This window comes from Bombyx mori, chromosome 11 (assembly GCF_030269925.1).
Source record: "Bombyx mori chromosome 11, ASM3026992v2".
NCBI lineage: Eukaryota > Metazoa > Arthropoda > Insecta > Lepidoptera > Bombycidae > Bombyx > Bombyx mori.
In genome coordinates, this window is record NC_085117.1 from 2068686 (window position 1) to 2092836 (window position 24151).

A 24151-nucleotide genomic window follows, 5' to 3' on the forward strand; every position below is an offset into this window, starting at 1 on the left:
GTTTCGGTTTGAAGGGCCGGGTAGCCGTTGCACTGTAAAAACTGATATCTCAAGGTAGATGGCGGCATTTACGTTGTAGATGTATATGGGTTCCGGTAACCACTTGACACCAAGTGGTTCGTGAGCTCGCATCACAAAAACTCTGATCTGATGCTAATAGGTTCATCAATCGATTATTATTTTTCAGTATTCAGAATTAGAACTATGAGCCGCTTAGCTTTTTTATGTAGTAGCTTTTGAAGAAAATTAGCACAAAAAATAACATACTTATTTGGATATACTACAAACTCGTTTTTTTTAGATCTAGCCCATATAATTATTTGCGTAGATTTAAAAAAAATCCTTTATGACAGTTCTCCTAATAACTTTTTAAACACTCAAATATCAATGTGAATATGGCAGCAAAAAAAAAAACAAATTTCTTTTTATTTTTTTATTTTAATTTCAAACTAGCAACAAGAAAGTGCGAACGTCACGCGTTAAGATTGCCAGCTGTCAAAATATGACTAACACCACAATTTTCAAAGTTAACGCGGGAAGCCAGCGATTTAAAGTACTAAATGTTTCATCTGCTCCCAAGCCAGCATTCTCTGTCTTCTGCTGCCACTCAAGTAATAATGGCAGTTCGCAGTCACTTTATCTTGTCCTTAACAAATCTTTTATCTCTCATCGCTCAGTTCGTACCCAAGGTTTCAATCCTTACGAAGCACAAGATTATCCATTCTAGTCAAAAACTAGCTTCCTTTACGTTTTTTTAAGCCGTGCAGTAACCTTTTATGGGTGTACATCGCGCCCGAGTGGCCAAAAGTCGCGCCGCAGAGCTGGCACACGTACGGCCGTTCGCCGGTGTGCGTGCGTATATGCGAACTCAGTATTTTGTTCGTCTGTAATGACGTTGACATTTCAATATGGCCGCGAATTTGTTTTAGCACACTTTCCTCATTGAAACTATGGAGGGTGGAAGTAAGGAGCGCCATCTTGTATACGGGACAAGTTGAAAGTGTCCACCTGTGAACAGCGAGTTGGAAGCCAAAATGCCAAAAAAGATGCGAGTGACTTTCGCACGCACTTCACTGTGCCACAGACCTACATAAGTGGCTACAAATCACAAAAAAAATGGTCACAAAGGACACATCACGATTCTCAGCAATGAGCGATCGTTTGAAGTAGGGAGGATTGTTGGAAGACTCTGTGAAATAGCGCTAGTGTAGGAAGTGGAAATGATATGAATATAGCAGTTTTAAAATATTAAATTTTTCGTGACTTGTGTAGTTCAAAAGCGTGCAGTATTTATTTATTTATTCAAAATCTCAATATATATTTTTAATAAAATTTACGTAGGAAGTGTTTCTTTCCTTCTTAATTTAGTATCCTACTAACTAATAGTCCACGGCGGTGTTTTTTAAATTTTCTCACTTGGTACTATGGCGCCATCTTAATTGGGTCCCTTTTCAGCTGACACTTTTTAAAGCATTAAGCTGCTCGTCCTTACTTCTACCCTCCACAATTGAAACATAACAGTAAAGTGGAGAAAAGATAAATGAAGTCTTTGAATGGTCCATCTATTTATCTATCAACCCACGAACGTCAAATGCTGGACACAGGCTCCTTCTAAGCCTCGTCACAGGGACCGAACTTGAACTATAACTGGGAACCAATCCTAGCACGGTTATCCGCCCCCAACTTAAGATTACTGTGTTATAGGTACCAGAGACTGACATACTTATACAATATATATATATAAATGAATTGCTGTTCGTTAGTCTCGCTAAAACTCGAGAACGACTGGACCAAGTCCAGAGAAGGTTTAAAAGGTAGATAAATATAAAAATACTCAGAATTAAATAAAAATAAAAATTTTGTTTTCCCTTTGATGTGTCCTCCGTCGGACGAATTCCTTTTGTTTGTTTTAAGTTTGTTTTATACAAAAGTTTAGGTCTTTTATTTATATCGATTGAGGCACTACGAAGTCTGCCGGGTCAGCTAGTACAATATATAAATAAATATTAGTTTTCAAACAAAAGCGTTATCGCTGCTCGAATTGAAAAAAAAAAATCGATCGCACCGTTCCGACAACTCACCATGAACCCGCGTCCGCAATGTTCGCAGATTTTATCGCGAGGCAACTTTTTTTTCTCGTGTTTAAACTCCACGTGTCTTCTGAGCGTGAACGACGTATTGAAGATCTATGAATAGAATGTGCATTATATACATTTTCGAATTGCATTGGGGGACCGGGGTGTGGAGGGTTGGGGTGGCGCCGCGAGTCTGGTTATAGTGTTGACTGCGGGAACCCCCCTACTCTGACTGGGTCTGGGACTGACCCCAGATGGGGATCGGACGTCGGGTGAGAGCGTGCAAGGGGAGTCGTTTGGTAGGTAGGGCCCTTAAACATCCTTGGACCCGCGGTCTGTTCTGAACATATGTAGACCGTCAAGTCTTACATACCCCGCGCGCCACCTAGGCGCGGAAGCCTCACATGAGGATCGGCCCCCTGCCCGAAAAAAAAGGGTTGGGACGTTAGGGGACAGCTATTATTCAATATAATTTAAGCACAGAGCTCATATGCTAAGGTAACAACTTAACACCGGATGGACGAAATTGTTCAACAATCAAAATAACCGAATCCTATACTATTGTTTTATGATGATCATCAGGCTGCGGACGCCCTCTGCTGAATATAGGCCTCGCCTAAGTTTCCTTCATAATGACCAAGTCATGTCCCACTACATCCAGTAGGTCGTTGGGCAACCTGGTGGAAAGTCTACACTGCTTTTTACGAGGCTAGAAGCTTTTTAGCTATAAACATATGTTCATCGAGCATTGTGCCCTGTCCTCGGCTATTTCAACCTTGCAACTCTTCGGGCTGTGTCGTGTACCATGATTCTCCTGCAAATCGCCTTCATTCCTAATCGAATCTCGCAGTGATACTCCAGGACACAGCCCCCTCCATTGCTCTTCGTGTGACTTTGACCCTTCCGATGCATGGACGGATGAATGATTCTTCATGCAACACTGCGGTGTTTGGGACGAGAAGATTCTGCGCGGTTTCCCGAACGCTGCACACCTAAGTTAGATTCAAGGATTTTCTCTTTCTCTCCTCATCCTCCCACCCCCACTTTCTCTCTCGAAGTCTGACGTAACCAGTACTATCGTTCAATCCAATTTTAACGAATCACTCTATTAGCTCTGGAAACGCTAGGAAGATTACTTCGAAGTCTACCTTATCGCAAATCGTGCACTTGTAATCGGGTTTGAGCTTCAAATGTGCCGTTTCTATGTGTTGTCTCAGGAAGCGCTTCGTGGAGTATCTCTTTGAGCAATCATCGCAAACGTATCTGAAATAATCGTAACAATTCATTAACCGTGGAGAACGGCACGACGAACAAACAAACAAAGACAAACAGAGGTACGAAACGAAGTGGACGGAAACTAAAATCCTACTGGTGGTGGGACCTCTTGTGAGTCCGCGCGGGTGGGTACCACCACCCTGCCTATTTCTGCTGTGAAGCAGTAATGCGTTTCGGTTTGAAGGGTGGGGCAGCCGTTATAACTAAATTTGAGACCTTAGAACTTATATCTCAAGGTGGGTGGTGCATTTACGTTGTGGATGTCTATGGCGCTCCAATAACCACTTAACACCAGGTGGCTGTGAGATCGTCCACTCATCTCAGCAATAAAATAAAAATTACACAAAGTTGCAGAGCTACTTATCATTCAGACTATATGAGGACTACGTCATTAGTTGAAGCTGGTATAGTACGGAGGTCTTAAGGTGAGGTATTTTACTGATGGTAGGACCTCTTGTGAATTTTACTTGTGATAGGACCTCTTGTGAGTCCACGCGGGTAGGTATCACCGCCCTGTCTATTTCTGCCGTGAAGCAGTAATGCGTTTAGGTTTGAATAGTAAGGCAACCGTTTTAACTATACTGAGACTTTAGAACTCATATCTCAAGGTGGGTGGCGGCATAAACGTTGTAGATGTCTATGGGCTCCAGTAACCACTTAACACCGTGTGGGCTGTGAACTCGTCCACCCATATAAGCAATAAAAAAAAAGAGTTAAAGCACGTTGCGTTGCCAGGTCTCCACTTACCACTTAATACAAGGGAAAGTGTTTGTCTGTTTGTTGACAGCAAAAATAAAATGTCACAGGTATCGCCCGTCTTTATTTAAAAAACAACACACTGTATACTGCGACGTCGAAAATCGTATTAGTCACCCTAATATAACTTGTATTGAGAAAAAACGGTGCGCGTGCAAATTGGTGCACGTGAAAGAAGTGAAACTTCTTTTGCAATGTATAGTATTGCGGTTTTCTCAATTTTTCATCCTTAAATCAAATTTCTCTTGGGAATGGGGAATGCTTTGTATAAGAGAAACGACCTAGCTCGCTTTGTGCTTTCTTCCACGGTCCAGTGGTTCGCGACACGATCTGCCTATTCTCTCTCTCTCGCTCTTCCTAAATTATATCTTTTCTCTCTAGCCGTAACGAATCTGTCGCGATTTGAGTTTAACTCTCGACGCACCTAAATAAGTTTTACTTCAACAATTTTATTACTATCACACATTCATTATCTAAATCAATTCAAGGCGTGCATTCCTACAAGTTCGCAACTGGAGATTTATCGTCAAGACAAACTTTTTGCCGACATGCTTCGAATGTTCGATCAGATGTTGGGCCAGCGTGGAGGCGGTGCTGAAGAATTTGCAACAAGGGCCGCAGTAATGAGACGTCTCGTTGTTCGCTTCGTGTGCCGACCTCACGTGCGCGCGCAACCCTGCCCGGTGCTTGTAGACCTTATCGCACGACTCGCACTTGAATTGCGATGCGTTTTTGTGGACGGTGCTGCGAATCAAATTGAATACATTTGCTGCTTAATCTATGCTACCTAATCTATCGATATAGTGTCTAAGTCTATCTATATTATGTTTCCTTACTGTTAAGATTATTAATTAATTATTTAGTTAGTAATTCAACGGCCATCTGGTGTAGCAGTAAGTAACATGGTCACTACACAAGGGGGTCGCGGATTCGAATCTCGCCAAGGGGAGATATTTGTATGATAAATATAAATGTCTTTTCCAGGGTTATGGATGTATATTAAAATATGAAATATATGTATGTGTATAATAAAAATCTTACATTTATTTCCGTTATCTGGTACCTGTAACACAAGTTCTTTACGAACTTATCACGGGACCAGTTAACGTGGCGTGATTGTTAGTAAATATTTATTTATTTATTAAGTACAATTAATCAAAAATTAATTATTAAGTTAATTAGTAAGTATTTTACTGGTGGTAGAACCTCTTGTGAGTCCGCGCGGGTAGGTACCACCACCCTGCCTATTTCTGCCGTGAAGCAGTAATCCGTTTCGGTTTGAAGGGTGGGGCAGCCGTTGTAACTATACTTGAGACCTTAGAACTTATATCTCAAGGTGGGTAGCGCATTTACATCGTAGATGTCTATGGGCTCCAGTAACCACTTAACACCAGGTGGGCTGTGAGCTCGTTCACCCATCTAAATAATAAAAAAAATACAATATCCCAAATGACGAGTCGTAGTAACCAAAGGATATGACTGCCGTTGTGTTCTTATAAAGTTTTATCAAATTTTTACTGCAGATAAGAATAACATCATCTAATATATATAAATCTAGCGCGCTATAAGCCCGCACGGGTAGGCACGCTCGCTCTGCCAAACAAGCTCTACAAAGCAGCCACGCGTTAAGATTCGAAGAGTAGGAGAGCAATACAACTGAAACTTTGTATGGAGGGTAGAGGTAAGGAGAACCGTCTCATATGGGAGAAGCTTGAAAAGGTGTTCCACTTTCAGCACTAAATAACAGTTCAAAAATCCTCCAGAGTGGCGCTAGTATAGGCACAGGGTATGATATGAATTGAGCAGTTTAACTTATTGAAGTATGCTGAGTTAGGAAATTGAATATATTTAATGACTAGAGTAGTTAGTGACAGTGTAATATACAAGACCTCACATGTTTACGGAGTCCAAACTAATTTCGTCAATATAACCTAAAATTATTGCTGTGGTAAAACGTGGAGACATCGATTGCATTTTCTTATCAGCTTTAAATAACATACTTTTTGTGATTTTGTAGTGCTTACAGTTCTTTCGTCTTTTTTTATTTCTCTCTTATTCTAATAACTTTTAGCGCCTTTTTAAAAAATTACCTGGTTGCTACAGTAGCGCCACCCTTATTTAGCAGATTTTAACGGACACTTTCTCACACAGAGACGGTTCTCTTTACCTCTATCCTCCATACTTAGAACTAATATCTCAGGGCGCTAACTGCGATAACCGTTTGATAAGTTAATCGATCTGTCAAAAAAAGAAAAAAAAAAGAAAATGTGTGCAATTCACACGTGGTAGAAGTGAAACCTTCCAAAATTAAAATACAATTATCCTAAACGTTAAGTATATGTAAAATTTTGTCATTAGTAAATAATTGTAAGGTAGCGCCCTCTGTGAATTGATATTTTAATTTCACGTATAATCCTAAATTAAAATTCACTACAAGAGCTTTCATACGCACGTTAGTATTAAAAAGTCTCACAGATGGCGCTGTATTAAATAGTATGTATATTTCTGTCTCATTCTTTGCTGGCTTCATCCTACACATTTTTGTATTTGTGTCTCTTACCTGTCGTTTTTTCCGTTGCATCCGGTTTGAAATCACAACGACTCTAAAGAAGTTTTCACTTCAAAAACCGCCATTTTGTGACGTCACTTACTTGATATGCATCCTCAATTGGGTCCCCTGCAAGTACATTCCGTCGCATAAAGAGCATTTAACTTGATTGTGTTTCGCTTGATGATATTTGTAGCTTCTGTGAGAGCTGAAATTGATATTATTTGCGGTGATCGCGAGCCGCGGTCAGATATTTTTTTTAAAGGATTTTATGACCTGGTAACTACGACCTTTAAGGTCAAATCTTATTTTAATTTTAATGATACGTAACTTTTTTATATGAAAATTATATTATGAAATGAAATGAAGTTGATTATTGTGAAACATGGCATGAAGTGAAATGAAAACGAAATGAAATGACATGAGATGAGATGATATAGAATGAAGTATAATCTCAGTAAAATGGTGGTCATTTACTGAGATTTTTTCATTTGACTTTTCGGAGGATCCCGAGAAGTTACGTCCAGCGGCTTTGTTTCATTTTCCCACATTTGTGCACTTTTACAGATATTAAACATTTAATAAACCACCGTTATTATACATTTAAACCTGAAGAAACACTAAATAGACAAAATAAAACAAATCACACAACTTCCCTCCTCGCGTTCCCGCCAAAAAGTTCCCGCGGTCAGTAATAAAAGTATTACCACAGATAAAAGATATCTCTTGACGTTTACGTTTCGTTTCACGCAGGAAAAATAAAAACTGTAAACGTCATTATTTTACTTTTTTATTAAATTAGACGGTAGCTAGTCTAATACTCAAATGGTGATGAATAGATATATGTAGATATATTCACAATACATTACAACAATTGAAGTTGTAAATGTCTTATTGATTCATGAAAATTTCGAATTTATGTATATAACCTATGAAATAATTTCCATGACTATCATCGTCGTATTAGTTCGAAACGAAAATTTCAATTAAACGGGCAACACCAATGAAATATTAAAATATGAAATTTCAATTAAAATGGCAACACTTACGCAGTCTCGAAGCGACAGTGCGACAGATCGCATCTGTATATCTTCCGATTGACCGTATGTGCTTCTTTGTAGTGCACAACGGCTGTTTGTTTGTCCTGGTACAACTTATCGCATTCCATACACTTGTACCTGGAGGAGCGATAAGACGGTTACCTGGGCTAGGATTTAAGCGAGCTAAAACTTTGCTATTAGGATTTTTTTTTTAATTTATTACCTTTACCAGACGAGCATATGGCGCACCTGATGGTAAGCGATTACCGTCGCCCATGGACATCAGCAATGCCAGGGGCAGAACCAAGCCGCCGCCTGCCATTAAGTACTCTCCGCAAGTTTTGTTTGAAGAACGACATGTACATCGTGGAGGAGAGTTCATTCCAAAGCCGGATGGTACGTGGCAGAAAAGATCTTTGGAAACGCCATGTCCATGAACGCAGCGGTTCTAGATAATATGGATAAATTCTGCTGCGGTGGCGGAAGGTGTGATGGTAAAAAGGTGTCCGGTGTCACATCTGGACGGGGACCGAAGGTTCGGGTGAAAGGGAGAGGGGGTCATCTACCGGGTGGCCTCTATCTCAGCAGCCACACAAATGATGGGGGGGCAAACAGGGAACCTCGTAGGAGGTTCGGTTCCCAGCCCAAAAAGACAAGTATCCTATGTTCTCAAGCCATACGTTCTTGAAACACATTATTGGATAGGTGGTATTGTGAGCCCGCATGGGTAAGTACCCTATCCCGACTATTTATGCCACGAAACACTCATGCGCATGCCCTCTGAACAATTTAACAAAAACATTACTTTCAATTCGAAAACGTCAACCTACCTCAAATAATGTCTCTTCGTGTGAGTTCTGACTTTCGATTCTGTGTCGTAAGTACATTCGCATACGTCGCACACGTGTGCGTTATTCTGAGAAAATAAAAAGTAATTCACAGTGGTCATTTAATTTTTTTCCTTTAAAGTGAAACTTTTATTACAACGTCTCAAACTTTTTCGTCTGTGTGTTGCATGTCGCGTGACGGTCGGCCGCGGAGTAGGGTTAGGAAGGGAGTTAGTGAAAGGCGCTCGTCAGAGCAGCCAAGGCCAACATGGCGGCGCCTATAGTTGGCGATGGCTACCGAACTAAACAAGGACACCCCCTGGTCCAATCTGAGGGCAACCTGAAGACTTCATCGAAATCACATCAACCATTTCGGAGCCAGAGAGCATATTCACACATCGACTTATATGTCGAGGGCTGTGAATATCGCGTACTAAGCGACATTTAAGGCCATTTTATTTTGGTATTAACATCAACAATTCAATGTTGGTAATTGAAGTTCAATTAAGTTTACTCCATTCGAATAGCTGAAGATGATATTTTTTTTGTCAAGATATATTTTTTAAAACTTTAATGCTTGAAATGACCCCCCTGTAAGGTTGCAAAAATGTCACATAAAGTAAATAGCTTTTCACGCCTCTATATAAACTACATCATACCTCATTATGGCTGAGTGTCAAATGCCTGTCCAAGTTAATGGCGTGGTCGTATGAGATTATACATTTCTGACATTTGTACGACTTCTTTGTGTATCTAGGGTCGCGGATGGCCCTCTCCCTCTCAGCCCCTAGCTCGGCGTCAGATAACTCTATCACCATCAATCTGATCCCGCCGACAAGCTCAAGGATCCAGCCATCCTTTTTCATCTCTTCACGTCCGCCGACAAGCTCAAGGTTCCAGCCATCCTCTTTCATCTCTTCACATCCCTGTGCCTGTAACTAAAAGATAACTACCCTCACGGACCCTCCTTTTTTTCCTACCTATTCTAGTAACTTCGAAGGGTTCGATTCGCAGAACAAGTAGGTGAGCTCACGGGGCTCTACCCTGTGCATATGGTAACACTAATCCTAGCAAGAGCAGTGGTTCGCAAAATCTACCACCGAATCGGAAAGGCGACCCACTGAGAAGATCCAGCGAGAAACTCAGTGGGCTGTGTCTACAGGTTAGTTCACTCGCCAAACCCTTCGTCGCAAGCGACGGGTTCGACGAGAACTATGACCGGTGCTTGAGGTACTTAAAAGCACCGTTAATGAATCGGGAGGATCCGAAATGACGGGTTTAGGGCGACGTCAGTTGTTTACCATTCGTTCTGCAGGATTGGGAATGGGATCCTCCTCTTCCACTCAGTTCTACCGGCACCGTCGCAACCAAAACTTTTACTCATAGTAGGACGTCTTGTGAATCTGTACGGACAGGTACCACCGCCCTGCCTATTTCTGCCGTGAAGCAGTAATGCGTTTCGGTTTGAAGGGCGGAGCAGCCGCTGTCACAAGAGATGTGGCGGCATTTACGCTGTGAATGTCCATGGACTTTGGTTATCACCTGGTAAACTGAATTGGAATCACTTCCTTACATCCTATTGAATCGAAAAACACCACATTGATAAACATACTATAGAGAATAATAGAACTCAGTGGTATTTTTTTTATTGACACCCAGAGATCAAACATCATCATCAGTGTCAAGAGACAACCAGATCCATTATCTCAACAAACTGAGTTTTATCCAAGGTCCACCATTAGTACCTGATCACAAGACTGGTTCGTAGAAATCGGCTGGCTGACAGTCCACAACTCGAGAAACACAATAACAAAATAACAAAATATCACCTCAGGAAATTCTGCTGTTTCATTGTAGAAATCGTTCACTTCTGGCGTATTTTCTGCAACAACTTCTTTAACTTCAACATCTTCAGGCTCAATTTTGACTTCACATAGTTCGTTGTTTAAGGTCGAAAATAGCAGGAGGGTGCTGTAAGTGTAATTTAATACCTTCTTGAACTGAGATGTCTGGAATAAGCCAAATGAAAAAAAATTGCTTATAATGCCAATTTAAATTAAAAAAAAGCCACTTTTAAGCCTGTTAAACTTAGATTTAGAGCTCATGTCTCAAGGTGAGTGGCAGAATTTTTTGTTGATGTCTATGGGCTCAATGATAACCACTTAACAGCAGTGGGTCGTGAGCTTGTCCATCCATCTAAGCAATGAAAAATTGCTCCACTTTCTCTGATTCATAAAGATCCCCACAGATTAAATGACCTCTTTTTTAATGTGTCAACTGGAGAAAGAGTAGGCCCTAGAACTCCCTCCTCGTCAGGTTTGAGCCCCGTGACCTACTCACCTCGGTAGTAGATTGTGAAAAGCACTATTCTTGCTAGGGTTAGTATTAGCAACGTCATCAGGTTAGAGCCCCATATGCTGACCTACTAATTCTATGATATATATTAGTATAACCCTGTGAGGTTACTAGAATAGGTAGGAAAAAAACCAAAGATAAATTGTTACAGATTGGTTCCTTAAACAAACCTTTCCTTGGAGAATGGAGCAACACTGTTCCACTCTCTTCAAGAACAGATCTGTCTTCTTCAGTAAATGATGACATTCTGTACACAGTAGCATGCTTCTTAAGTTCAGCTGAAATATACATATGGAACATAAAGTAGTATAAAGTATCTGTTATCTTAAAATATTTATGGTTCAAAGAAGAAAGAAGTTTGCATATGTAATGTATCTGTGTTCAAGCTTAGTAGGCACTTGTTTTTCTAGTAAATAGAAATGTGTCTAAGAATGAGATATTAGAAACGCATTTTTTTTTTATTATAGTTGTTGTATATTTGCTACATATCCATATAAAAATCTCTGATCAGATTTTGGTGAGGTTTCTTAGTATAATAGTTACATTAACATGAGAATAGCACATAGGCTATAAAATAGTACAATTCACAATGATAGGTGGATGTGAAGTAGGTCCAAAAAAACTTTTTTAATGTTAGTAATAGTCATGGCAGTGCGACTGACTTCCATTAGAATTTTTATATTAGCTGCCTGAATTGTTGTAAGCTTTTAAGCTATATGTCGTTATGTAAATTTTTGTTGCATAGACGGGTTAATGAACCGACAGTCCATCTGATATTAAGAGTGGTAAAGCACTTACCTTATTTTTAAAAAGCTTTTCAAGAAAAGTTATGTGTTTACAAGAGGAGAGACAAATCAAAGTTCGTTCTGTTGATAAACAATAGAAACATAAAGCTTCAGCCGATTTAGAAGAATCTAGTTCTTTCAATAGGTGCATCGTTTTTTTATTACTGATATTTTGTGTCATGTTTCAATTTGTGTTTACAGTATTTTCTGTGCTTATTTTATAATCTTTGATTAATTTGCTGCGCGCTAATTATATTGATAATTTTTTGTCAAGTTCTCGAGAACATTGTTTATTGAAAATACCAAATCCATGCAGCACCATCCTTTTGTTTATATTTTGAGTGTTTGTCAATGTCATAATAATGTCATATTAAGTGGTCTATGGTAGATAGATGTAGCAGTAGTTTTATTTTTTCAAGTGGAAAGGCAAAGATAACATACCATACAGCCTAATCTTATAGATATTTTTCATGAAATACCTATAATATTATGAAATGAAATTAATTAAAATGAATGAAACATGGCATGAAATGAAATGATATGATATGGGATATTTTTATGAAAAATAATAATATGGAGTGAAATGAAATGAAAATGATTAATTTGAGACATTAATCAACTGGGATGAAATTAAATTAAATATGATGAGATGATATGGGATGAAATATAATCTGAGTAATGGTGGTCATTTACTAAGAACTTACGTTCAGCGTCTTTGTTTCATTTTCTCTCATTTGTGCACCTTCATAGATACTAAACAGTTAAGAAACCACCGTTATTACAAATTTAAACCCGAAGGAACACTAAATAGACAAAACAAATCACACAACTTCAGTCCTCGCGTTCCCGCCAAAAAGTCTATGGTCAATGTTGAGTGTTTTAAAAATTTTGACATATCAAAATAGTGATGTAACTAGATAAACTAAACTAAAAATGCAAAGTGCAAGTCCCATCGTTAAAAAATAAATAAAAAGGCTTCCTATCGAATTTGACAAGTTGAACAGAAATTTGACAAATTGAAGAAAAAGTGTTCTTGAGCTTATTAAATATACGAAACTAATCTGTAATGGAAACAAAAAACACCTGTCATTGGACTTTTTGGCGGGAACGCGAGTAGTAAGGTTGTGTGATTTGTTTTACTTTGTCTATTTAGTGTTTCTTCAGGTATAAATGTGTATTAATAACGGTGGTTTATTAACTGTTTAATATCTGTGAAAGTGCACAAATGTGGGCAAATGAAACAAAGCCGTTGGACGTAACTTCTCGGGATCCTCCAAAAAGTCCGCTGTAAAAATCTCAGTAAATGACCACCATTTTACTGAGATTATATTTCATCTTATATCATTTCATTTCATTTCACCCTAGTTGACTAATATCTCAAATTAATCATCTTCACTTCATTTCATTTCACTCCAATTTTTCATACCTAAAAATAAGAATATAAATTAAAATAAGACATGACTTAAAGGTCTTAGTTACCAGGTCATAAAATCCCATTGATAGACACCTGTCATTTACAATTTTACATAAGGACGTTCTTAGACATAAATAAACATTTTTATAGAAAACTTTAATTTATCAGTACTGAAGATTTATTCGCAACTTTCTAAACGCTTAAAATGGACGAATCACCAGAAATCTTGTTAAGAAAATTATGCTGTACATGTTTGAGCAAAGATCGTAAACTTGTTCAATTGACGAAGATAAAAGACGGTGTAAATAATCTATATTCGTTATTATCCATTGATTCTGAGGCCTATCAAGTGAGTGCGGTGTTAAGTCATAACATTTTAACACGAAAACTATAAAAAAATTACTACGTTAGGAGATATGAATGAAAAGCTTTTTTAATAAAAAAATGATTGCCCTAGTAGGCAGACGAGCATAAGGCCCACTTGATGGTAAGTGGTTACCGTCGCTCGTGGACGTCGGCAATGGCAGAGTCGAGCCGCTGCCTAAAAATGGAATAAATGTCAACAAAAAAACGTAGATTATTTTAAAAATGCAGTTTTAATTCATGTCTAACTTACAAATAAGACATAGGTAATCAAAACTTTTTTATGGTTTAATCTAGCGTTTTTTATAAAATAGTTATTACATTGTTTGTGAAATTCTTACTTTACACATAAAAATAGAGAAGTTGAGAAGTACTTGTTTGGTATGGACATGTGATGAGACGAAACGAGGTTGTTAAGAGAGTTGTAACTATGAATTTGGAAGGCTTTAGAGGTAAAGGTAGACCTAAGAAAAAGTGGATGGATTGAGTGAAATACATGTAAGAAGGGGGTGAGTGACGAAATGGTATATAATAGAGAAGGAAGGAGAAAACATTTTGCGCTGGCCACAGGTGACTGGGAGGGGGGGCAGGAGAATGACGATGATGCTGACTCTAAACATAATTGGGAACCTAGGCTTTCTGACTGTAAACTCAGTACTAATTCCTCTGCATTGTTTTATAGGGTATATGAAACCCCCTCCTTTAAGTTCTGCTATGTTTTTCTCATCATACTTACTCTCTATCTCCATTTTCCTTAATGACTTGGTTACAAGACATGTCCCGTATTACTGCTTCAAGACACGTATAAATATAGACTGGTGGCACCAAACCGGAAAGGCACATTAAGTGCTTTAGCACTTCATAATTCCTTACGTTGGTTTTATTGATTCCGTTGTATTCATTACGTTAAGTGAATTAGTACTTTTCAGTACTGACATTCATTGTTATATTCTTCCAGGAATGCTTCTACAGGGAAATAATGAGTTTGTTCGTATGTTGGGAATGCAATGCATTTATACGAAGATTGAAGTTATTCAGGCAAAGAGCTTGCAGTGCCCAGAGGCTACTCACGGACATATTGGATGGAAAAATTGATGTAAATAATGGATAGTGATGTTCATCAGACATTAATTCAGATATTTTGAAGAGAGAATTTAATGATAGGAATTATTAGTAGCATATTTGTGAATAAGCCTATGGTCTTATAATACATATATATAATACCAGGTTATTTTTTCATAGTAGAAGTCATTTGTCATCAAGATTAAATCGCTGACACATTCACATTTCTACATGAGTACAGTGGAAAAGTTGTCATAGGCAGCTTGGCTCTGCCCTTGGTATTGCTAACGTCCATGACCGAGAGTAACCACTCACCATCAGGTGGGCCGTATGCTTGTCTGCCTACTAAGACAAAAATAAATATGACACACAGACACATAGACATTCTTCTCCTTTGTCATTCCCTCATTACTAAGGATCACAATCACATGTATGCAAGTATTTCCATGAATATCGGTCCAACCATCTCATCTCTATATCATATAAACATAGACATATACTAATCTATGTCTCGGTTATCTGCGAGGTACAAAAATAAAATCGATAAAACAGCCTAAACCTTAAAGAAATTATTTACAAACCATCAGTGGCACGAAAATTATTATTTTTAGTTTCAAAAACAGAAATCGCTTTCAAGTTTAAGAGTGAATGAAAATCTAAACATAATAAGTGAAAGGTATCCGGAGGAATGTGAAGAATTTATAAATGAAGAACACTGTATTTCAGAATTGAACTTAGATAATATGCCTCTGAAAGATTTGAAAGGATATTTGAGGAGAAAGAAATGTGGTGAGTCTTATTTTAAGCTATTGCACAGCTTTTATCGCGGGCTTTGAACGCGGCGACCGAATCAAGAAATTCCGTAACGAAAATGAAACCTAACACCCCCCCTACTCCGCCTACCATGTAGCTCGCGTTCAACACATTCACACGTTGCGCTTGTGTAGTGTTTGTGAATAAGCGCGCGGCGTGACATCGCACTGCATACGCATCATGAAAAGTCTGCCCATCTCTCTCTCGCGCGATCTAGCTTATAAGTGTGAAGGGGACAGTTAATGATTATAAATATAGCGTGGTTTTATTTTATTATTGTTTTAATATTAAATTATTATTGTCTAATCATAATTGCATAAGTTGATAAACAATGCAATTAAATAGCTTTACCGCGGTAGTTCCCAAGGGCCACACGTGTTTTTTTTATATATTTCATTCATTATTTATATATTCACACGTTTAACTTATATCTTATATAATAAAAGATCAATGAACCGTCCTTTAATAGGTGGAAGTAACAAACCTAGCATCAGGAATTTAGACGAGAAATGCAAAAATCAACCCTACGATAATCAATGTTCGAAGAGTACTTGCAATGTTAGTGCTTGTATGATGGAGTCGAAGAGAGAAGTGAACTCTGAAGGGAGTAGTAACAATGGTGTACAGTACAATGAGGTACAGCTAATTAATTAGTAGATGATGTCATGTAACGAAAAAGCGTTATACCGCCGTTTATGCAACTTTCTTCTCTCTTTCTCTCTCTTTCTCTGTCTCTCCTCTCTCCCCCCTCCACCCGTTCACGCCATATCTTCCTCTCTCTCTCTCTCTCTCTCTCTCTCTCTCTCTCTCTCTCTCTCTCTCTCTCTCTCTCTCTTGTATCTTTCTATTGCAATCGGCATGTTTGATAATAAGGGATTTGCTTTTAACTTGGTGTTAATTGGTAACCCAAGCCCATAGACGAAACAACATGAATAGGGTTGAGGCTTGAGGCCTGTGTTACCAACTGTTTAACAAATAGGCAAATTAAGATTTATGCACTTTTGATTTTGATTACACGATGTTATTCCTTCATCGTGGAAGTCATTTGTGAAAATTTTTTAAATACGTATTTCATTACAAAAATTAGTACCCGCCTGCGGGATTCGAACCTTGGCACGGTCGCGTCGCTCGATACGAACGCACCGGCCGTCTTATCCCGCAGGCCACGTCGAGAAAAACGATAAAGATTGCTTTAACTCTTACAGCGCGAACCGTCGATAGAGCGACTCTCTATTAATGCGTATAAAGTGCGAAACGTCGGAATATCGACTATTGCGCAGTTAGATTATAGGTTTAGGCATCGATATGTATTTATAAATAACCATTTAAAGGTATTTTGCTGTGAATTTAGCATTCATTCTTTTTAAAGTGTATTTTTAAGGTACTTTTTAAAAAAAAGGGTGCGTGTATTTATGTACGCGCGTAAGAAGTTATACTTTATTTTTATTAAATTTATTTCTTTTTTTTAATTAAATTCTTTATCAATTTGAAAAAAATCGATTAAACAACATCCTCAAACACGCATATTGGACGTCCCTTTTTTTGACATCGTATAAATTCAATAATTCTCGGTACGGTTCGGAAAGTTCACCGCGGCCATATTCAGACTCGCCAAGTTACGTCGGTCGTACTGTAATGAGCGATTTAGTGGGCAACTTCATTCTTTTAATTTTGTGTCACGGTGCGCGCGCATCGTAAAATTTCACTCTCATCAATTTTTCATAACGCGCCTAAAGAAGTATAACTTCAAAACCTTTACCTATTTCTGTAAAATATACGAAAAATAAGTTCTACTAACTAAATTGATTAAATTTCACAGACACCATCCAACAATAGATCAGTGAAAACGTCCAAGAGGAAATTAATCCGAACGAAGAAAGACGCGATTAAGAAAAGTAATTTTCAATGCAAATTCTGCGAGATGTCTTTTGAGTGAGCAATATGTTTATTTAATGTGTCTCATTGTGTTTACTGCTGTCGCCACCCGCCTTGAGACCCGAGGTCTGGTGGGAGGGCGTCTTGTGAGTCCGCACGGGTAGGTACCACCGCTCTACCTATTTTTGCAGTGAAGCAGTAATGCGTTTCGGTTTGAAGGGCGGGGCAGCCGTTGTAACTATACTGAGACCTTGACACTTGAGAACTTATATCTCAAGGTGGGTGGTGCATTTACGTTGTAGATGTTTATGGGCTCCGGTAACCACTTAACACCAGGTGGGCTGTGAATTCGTCCATCTATCTATGCAATAAAAATGGTGGGTAGTCTTCAATAAACAGTTAACAGCAAGATGAACTGTAAATTCGTCCACCCGTGTTAGCAATAAAGAAAGTTTTGTCTCAATTGCATCAAATGTCGCGACTGCCTTTCGAATTGGAAGGTATTATTGTGAAGGTTTACGACAAAGGGAAGATCTTTCACCGAGCAGGTGATATTGCTCTACAGACCGATGCTCCGAATGTTGTTTTTTTTTTCCTACCTAAGCTGATGGTCTAGACTCTAGAGAGACCATAGCGTCACCGGGCTTCACCGAGCCCCGTGAGCTCACCTACACGCTAGGGTGAAGCTGAAATAGCCTCTCAAGGCTATCAGCATAGGTAGGAAAAAAAGAGCATCTATCGGAATCCTGGATCCGTTTCCAGGACGAAGCGGCTGAGGGTCGGGCACTCGAGGCGAGCCCACGCCGAGGGTCTGGCCTGCTCCGTCTGCGGGAAACGCTACCCGTCCAAGTACAGCCTGCTGCAGCACGAGAGGTGAGCATACGGCCTTGACGGAAATAACGTGTAATACTAATAACTAGTGGTCCCCCAGTAGTCGAAATTCGACTATAATTAATTGAAATTATAAGTTTGAACATTATTACGGTTCTATTGTCGAAGACTATTTTTTTTTTTATTTTTTTTTTTATTGCTTAGATGGGTGGACGAGTTCGCGGTCCACCTGGTATTAAGTGGTTATCGGAGCCCATAGACTTCTACGACCAAAACGCCGTCACCTATCTTGCGATATAAGTTCTAAGGTCTTACTATAGTTACAATAGCTGCCCCACCCTTTAAACCGAAACACATTACTGCTTCACGGCAGAAATAAGCGGGGTGGTGGTACCTACCCGTAAAGCGGTAGCGGTAGCGGAAAAACAAGTTGAGCATCAACTGTACTACCTTTCGAGGACTTAGCTTGAAGCGCACGGAACTAGCTATCGAAAAGCGCCTTAAAAATCCAAAGGATTCACTGTCTGCATATATTACAGACTCCATCGTGGTCCTTTGCCGAGAGAGGAATGTGGGGTCTGTCACAAAATGATCCGCGTGGATCTGGTCAAAGCTCACGCTCGCATTCACGAGGACAGACAGAGTTATGAGTGTTTGAAATGCGATAAGAAGTATGTCAGTAAGGCGTCCTATGAAAATCATTTGAAATTCAGCCGAGCGCACGCGGTCGTCGATGTATTGAAGTAAGTGTACACACTGCCATAGTTAGAGTGGCCTTTTCACATACAAACCGATGTACATTTACATACAGTCCTATACTACACTACTATAGACACAGTCCTCTGCAGCTCTGTACTGATCCCGAGCTCTTCTCGTACACAAACAGACACAGATCCGACCTACATCCAGCCGAGAGTCCTATACTACACTACTATAGACACAGTCCTCTGCAGCTCTGTACTGATCCCGAGCTCTTCTCGTACACAAACAGACACAGATCCGACCTACATCCAGCCGAGAGTACTATACTACACTACTATAGACACAGTCCTCTGCAGTTCTGTACTGATCCCGAGCTCTTCTCGTACACAAATAGACACAGATCCGACCTACATCCAGCCGAGAGTCCTATACTACACTACTATAGACACAGTCCTCTGCAGTTCTGTACTGATCCCGAGCTCTTCTCGTACACAAACAGACACAGATCCGACCTACATCCAGCCGAGAGTACTATACTACACTACTATAGACACAGTCCTCTGCAGTTCTGTACTGATCCCGAGCTCTTCTCGTACACAAACAGACACAGATCCGACCTACATCCAGCCGAGAGTCCTATACTACACTACTATAGACACAGTCCTCTGCAGCTCTGTACTGATCCCGAGCTCTTCTCGTGCACAAACAGACACAGATCCGACCTACATCCAGCCGAGAGTCCTATACTACACTACTATAGACACAGTCCTCTGCAGCTCTGTACTGATCCCGAGCTCTTTTCGTACACAAATAGACACAGATCCGACCTACATCCAGCCGAGAGTCCTATACTACACTACTATAGACACAGTCCTCTGCAGCTCTTTCATTGTCCTAGGTACAAGTGTTCTGTGTGTGAGAAAGGCTATAGATCCAAGGGGGAGCTCCGCGATCATGTAAATTATCAGCACTTGGGTCAGAGTCAACACAGCTGTCCAATTTGTCAAAAGGTATGTTTATTATGTATAAGGATTATTTAGTATGTGTGATAAAGTCCATCGACCTCAAAGCGAATGTTATGGTCCATTTGGAAATAGTTCGATGTTTCAATTGCAAAATATCATCCTACCCTCCGTACTGGTACGCATTTATTGCATAGACAGATATCAAAACGTGTATAACCTCTATTAACATCATCAGGGACGAATTTTTTAAATAACAAAAACCATGAATATTTTATATTGAAAACAATTTAATAAGTAATAGTAAAATTACAATAATATAAAATTTTTATTAAAATATTAGTTCATTAATATAAAATATACGTCCAAATATGTGGTCATTTAGCGTAAATAATAAACAAACAAAAAAAAACAATGTCAATATATGCGCCAATAAAATTGGAAAAGTTTATTAATACACGACATCTAAATCTCAATTCTATAGTAGAACGGTTGTTGCTGCAAATCGTCTGTAGAAATATGGTGGTGGTACCAGGGCATACACGACGTCCTACCACCAGCGATACTTCTAAAAATACCGCCTTTGGAGCGGTATACTCTTCCAAAACATTAACAGGGACAATCCTCCATCTGATGGACTTGGAATGCGGCCAGACACTGATATTTATATAATTCCGCAGCCATTAGCTACGCGTCGTTGCATAACGAGACACATCCGTCGCGCCCATCAGAACATAAAGGAGAACCTTCGAGATAAAATGTGTCAGAAATGCGGGAAGGCTTTTCGGGTAAGTTGCGCAACAAACAGCTTAGTGTGGTCTATACAGCTACCTAATCTCTGGTAGCCTAAGGGGCTATTTCACCGAGAGGGCTGGTAATCGTGGCGCCGACGACCGCCGGTCCGGCGTCCCGAGGGGGAGGGTGATGGAATAGATGTGCTCCGCACTAATCGCTTCACTCTCCCCTCTTTGCCTTTTTATGAGTTCTGTCTCATGCGAGGCTTGGACGTTGGTTGTTGAACGACAGGAGGTTTTAGTCAGTTCGACTCTGACATGCCCCGCCATCCATCCCCACTGGAGGGCGGAAGCTGGCGATTTCCTCCTGACCAACTATTTCAGCTACGCGCGGACGGGTAGGTGAGCTCACGGGCTCAACCTTAGAGAGTTTGGTAACACAGGTCCTGGCAAAAGCAGGGCTTCGCTGAATCTAATCTGAAAGTCGTCGTGGCCTAAAGGATAAAACGTCCGGTGCATTCGTATCTAGGCGATGCACCAGTGTTCGAATCCCGCAGGCGGGTATCAATTTTTCCTAATGAAATACGTACTTAACGAACGTTCACGATTGACTTCCACGGTGAAGGAATAAATAAATAAATAAATATTTACTAACAATCACGCCACGTTAACTGGTCCCGTGCTAAGTTCGTAAAGAACTTGTGTTACATGATAACGAAACGATGTGTGATAACGAAAATAAATATAATATTTTTATTATACACATACATATATTTAATATACACCCATAACCCTGGAAAGACATTTATATTTATCATACAAATATCTTTCCTTGGCGGGATTCGAACCCACGACCCCCTTGTGTAGTGACCATATCACTAACCACTACACCAGACGGCCGTTAAATAACATATCGTGTAATAAAAATCGAACCCGCAAAATTGTAATTTGCGTAATTACTGGTGGTTGGACGTCTTGTGAGTCCTTACGAGTGGGTACCACCACCCTGTCTATTTCTGCCGTGAAGCAGTAATGTGTTTCGGTTTGAAGGGAGGGGCAGCCGTTGTACTGTTAAAAGTGAGACCTTAGAACTCAGGTATCGAAGTGGGTAACGGCATTTACGTTGTAGATGTCTATGGGCTCCGGTAAGCACTAAACACCAGATGGTCCGTGCAATAAAACAGTCAGAAGCGCTAACCACTGCATCCTCGTTTTTATATGGCTATCCTTTTTAGTACAAGAAGTCTTTGAGGGAGCACGAGCTGATACATACAGGCGAAAAGCCGCTGGTCTGCGGCGAGTGTGGCCGAAGATTCAGGCAGGGGGCAGCCCTATACACGCACTGCAGACGCGTGCATCAGAACACACACGACAGAGCCAGACCGACGGCCTAATTAAACTAGCCTCTCTAATAGGGGACCACACTTGAATCTGCCTGTACTTTTGTTCCCTACCTATGCTGATAGCCTTGAGAGGGTATATCAGCTTCGCCCTAACGTGTAGGTGAGCTCACGGGGCTAAAACCGGAGTGGAGATAACACTGACCCTAGCAAGAGCAGTGCCTCGCAGAGTCTACCACCGGATCGGGAACGTGACCCACTTAGAAGATTCGGTAACTCAGTGGGCTGTGTTTGTGGGTGTGCCAGTAAAATGATCTTGGGCTTAAAATACTGACGATTCCTATGCAGCTTCGGATGGCAGCTTTCTTCGGACTTTGGTAGTTAGAGTCCTCGTACCGGGAAGTTCGGTTGCGTGAAGACGACGCGAAAGCGGTCATTGCTGTGAACAGTGAGGGCTTTAAGAGGAAGCTGCGGAATGTGGCAGGATTGATCTGTCAGAGTCAAAGGATTGTAGGAGTGGGTAATATCGGTTTTGCCGCGTATCGAATCGTATCTATATATCGAGGATCAATATCGGATATTGAATCTATATATTTTCTGAATCTATATATTGATGGATGCTAGTAGATTTTCTCGATTCATGATATTTGAGATTTGAAACGATACGGTTGGTTTTCTGATATCAATTTATAATATGATCTTAAAGTAATAAAAAGAACATGAATATAAAAAAATCAAAAAAACTTTCCTTCATGCTTTTACCAGGCTTAGGACTGGCTACATTATTTTCAGTTTTTAGTATTTTGTGTCTTAATTTAAAATTACAAAATATACCAAAAGAGTGTAGATTTCAAAAGTTTAATACAAACACAAGAAATAAACTCAATTATTTGGATTCAACTAAAAATAGAAAAATGTGTACTTTAAAAATCAAACACAAAAAACTTTTAAGTATTTATAAACACTTGTCCAAAAATTTTAGTTCAAGGTCAAAGCGCGTGAAATTAAATTCAACGATGCAAATAGGCTATACTGCATTCAAGTTAGGGTCGAAAGTTGAAACTTCTTTCCTAAATTGTATCCTGCTGATACGCTAAGAATAATCTACAGACATATGGACTTAAAATATATAAGGTTTACAATTGTATGGATAATGCCTGTTTCTGTTTCATTCATCACATGATATCTCTATCGTGCGCTCACTCACTCTGGCCGATTCGATACGAACCAAACGAATATTGCTGATATTAACGAATCGGTACGATATGCCGATGCGCATCACATCGAGCAATATCGTGTATCGGCTGATATCGAAATATAGATTTCGATTCACGAATCGGTACGATATGGCGATGCGCATCACATCGAGCAATATCGTGTATCGGCTGATATCGATATATAGATTTCGTGCGGGGCGATATCGGATTCAACGATATTGCTGCGATATATAGATATTGAATCTATATACGATTTATATCACCCACTCCTAAAGGATTGACGAAGATATGACCTTACGGATATAACTTCAATAGTGTTACCACGGAAATTGTCTCCGTAACGTCGGTAATAGTAAAATGGAAATAAAAATTCAATCAAGAATTAACTGTAGTTTTAATTATCTTTACGATTCGCGTGAGCTGAAGGAATTAAGAATGATAGGTAATTTATAAAGTTTATGTGTTCTTATTTGTTTAGTGTAGCCTTTAGCTTGGGTTGCTTCCAGATTTTTCCGTGTCTATTCTTTTTTTAAAGGGATTTTATGACCTGGTAACTAAAACCTTTAGGTCAAGTCTTATTTTAATTTATGTTCGTATTTTTATGAAAAATGAATATGGAGTGAAAATAGAAATGAAATAAAGATGATTAATTTGAGACATTAACCAACTGGGATGTAATTAAATGAAATTATATGGGATGAAATATAATCTCAGTAAAATGGTGGTCATTTAATGAGATTTTTTCAGTGGACTTTTTGGAGGATCCCGAGAAGTTAAGTTCCATCGGCTTTGTTTCATTTTCCCACATTTGCGCCTTTTCACAGGTTCAGTCACGATTTGACAGTCCATGTTCCCGCCAAAAGTCCGGTAACTTTCTTTCGTAGAATTCATAAATTATTTGTCTGCGATGTTAACGGCAAAGGGATCTGCGACCGTTGTATATTTGCAATTACTTAATTGACAGACTATTCGTTTGATTCTACTGAAGTTGTGTGTATCTCATTTCTTGACCAACCATTGCCTGTGTCTGGCGGCTGGAAGATGTCGTGTGTCGCGATTTGTAGGTTTGGACCGGACTTCGACCACATGTATTGAGGCGAGAGACTGCGTTTACTATGGGGTCTATCGTCTATATCTATGTTCACTAGCAATGTCTATTATCAATTAAAAAAAACAT

General features: G+C 39.5%; 2 protein-coding genes across 4 annotated transcripts; one reads left to right on the top strand and one right to left on the bottom strand.

Moving 5' to 3' along the window:
- Positions 1 to 418: 418 nt before the first annotated feature.
- LOC101737424 (zinc finger protein 436) lies at positions 419 to 12032 on the bottom strand. 3 transcript variants are annotated; one of them, XM_004922163.5, is made up of 11 exons: positions 11675 to 12032; positions 11047 to 11154; positions 10351 to 10530; positions 9181 to 9453; positions 8525 to 8610; positions 7704 to 7832; positions 6758 to 6862; positions 4644 to 4850; positions 3224 to 3338; positions 2082 to 2186; positions 419 to 884 (listed from the first exon to the last, which is right to left on the bottom strand). In XM_004922163.5, exons 1-11 carry the CDS (start codon positions 11840 to 11842, stop codon positions 735 to 737), a joined length of 1626 nt encoding a protein of 541 aa, XP_004922220.1. In that variant the 5' UTR covers positions 11843 to 12032; the 3' UTR covers positions 419 to 734. The 3 variants fall into 3 exon arrangements, 2 of the variants coding, with proteins under 2 accessions (XP_004922220.1, XP_004922219.1); XM_004922162.5 differs by having other exon boundaries at positions 9181 to 9459; positions 11675 to 12028; XR_001139817.4 differs by lacking the exon at positions 419 to 884 and having other exon boundaries at positions 4609 to 4850; positions 9181 to 9459; positions 11675 to 12023.
- Positions 12033 to 13156: 1124 nt separating this feature from the next.
- On the top strand, positions 13157 to 23360 carry LOC101737670 (zinc finger protein 454). The gene is made up of 10 exons (XM_004922164.2): positions 13157 to 13424; positions 14397 to 14534; positions 15112 to 15289; positions 15783 to 15949; positions 17133 to 17245; positions 17951 to 18061; positions 18559 to 18762; positions 19620 to 19731; positions 20364 to 20471; positions 21653 to 23360. Exons 1-10 carry the CDS (start codon positions 13281 to 13283, stop codon positions 21809 to 21811), a joined length of 1434 nt encoding a protein of 477 aa, XP_004922221.1. The 5' UTR covers positions 13157 to 13280; the 3' UTR covers positions 21812 to 23360.
- Positions 23361 to 24151: the final 791 nt, after the last annotated feature.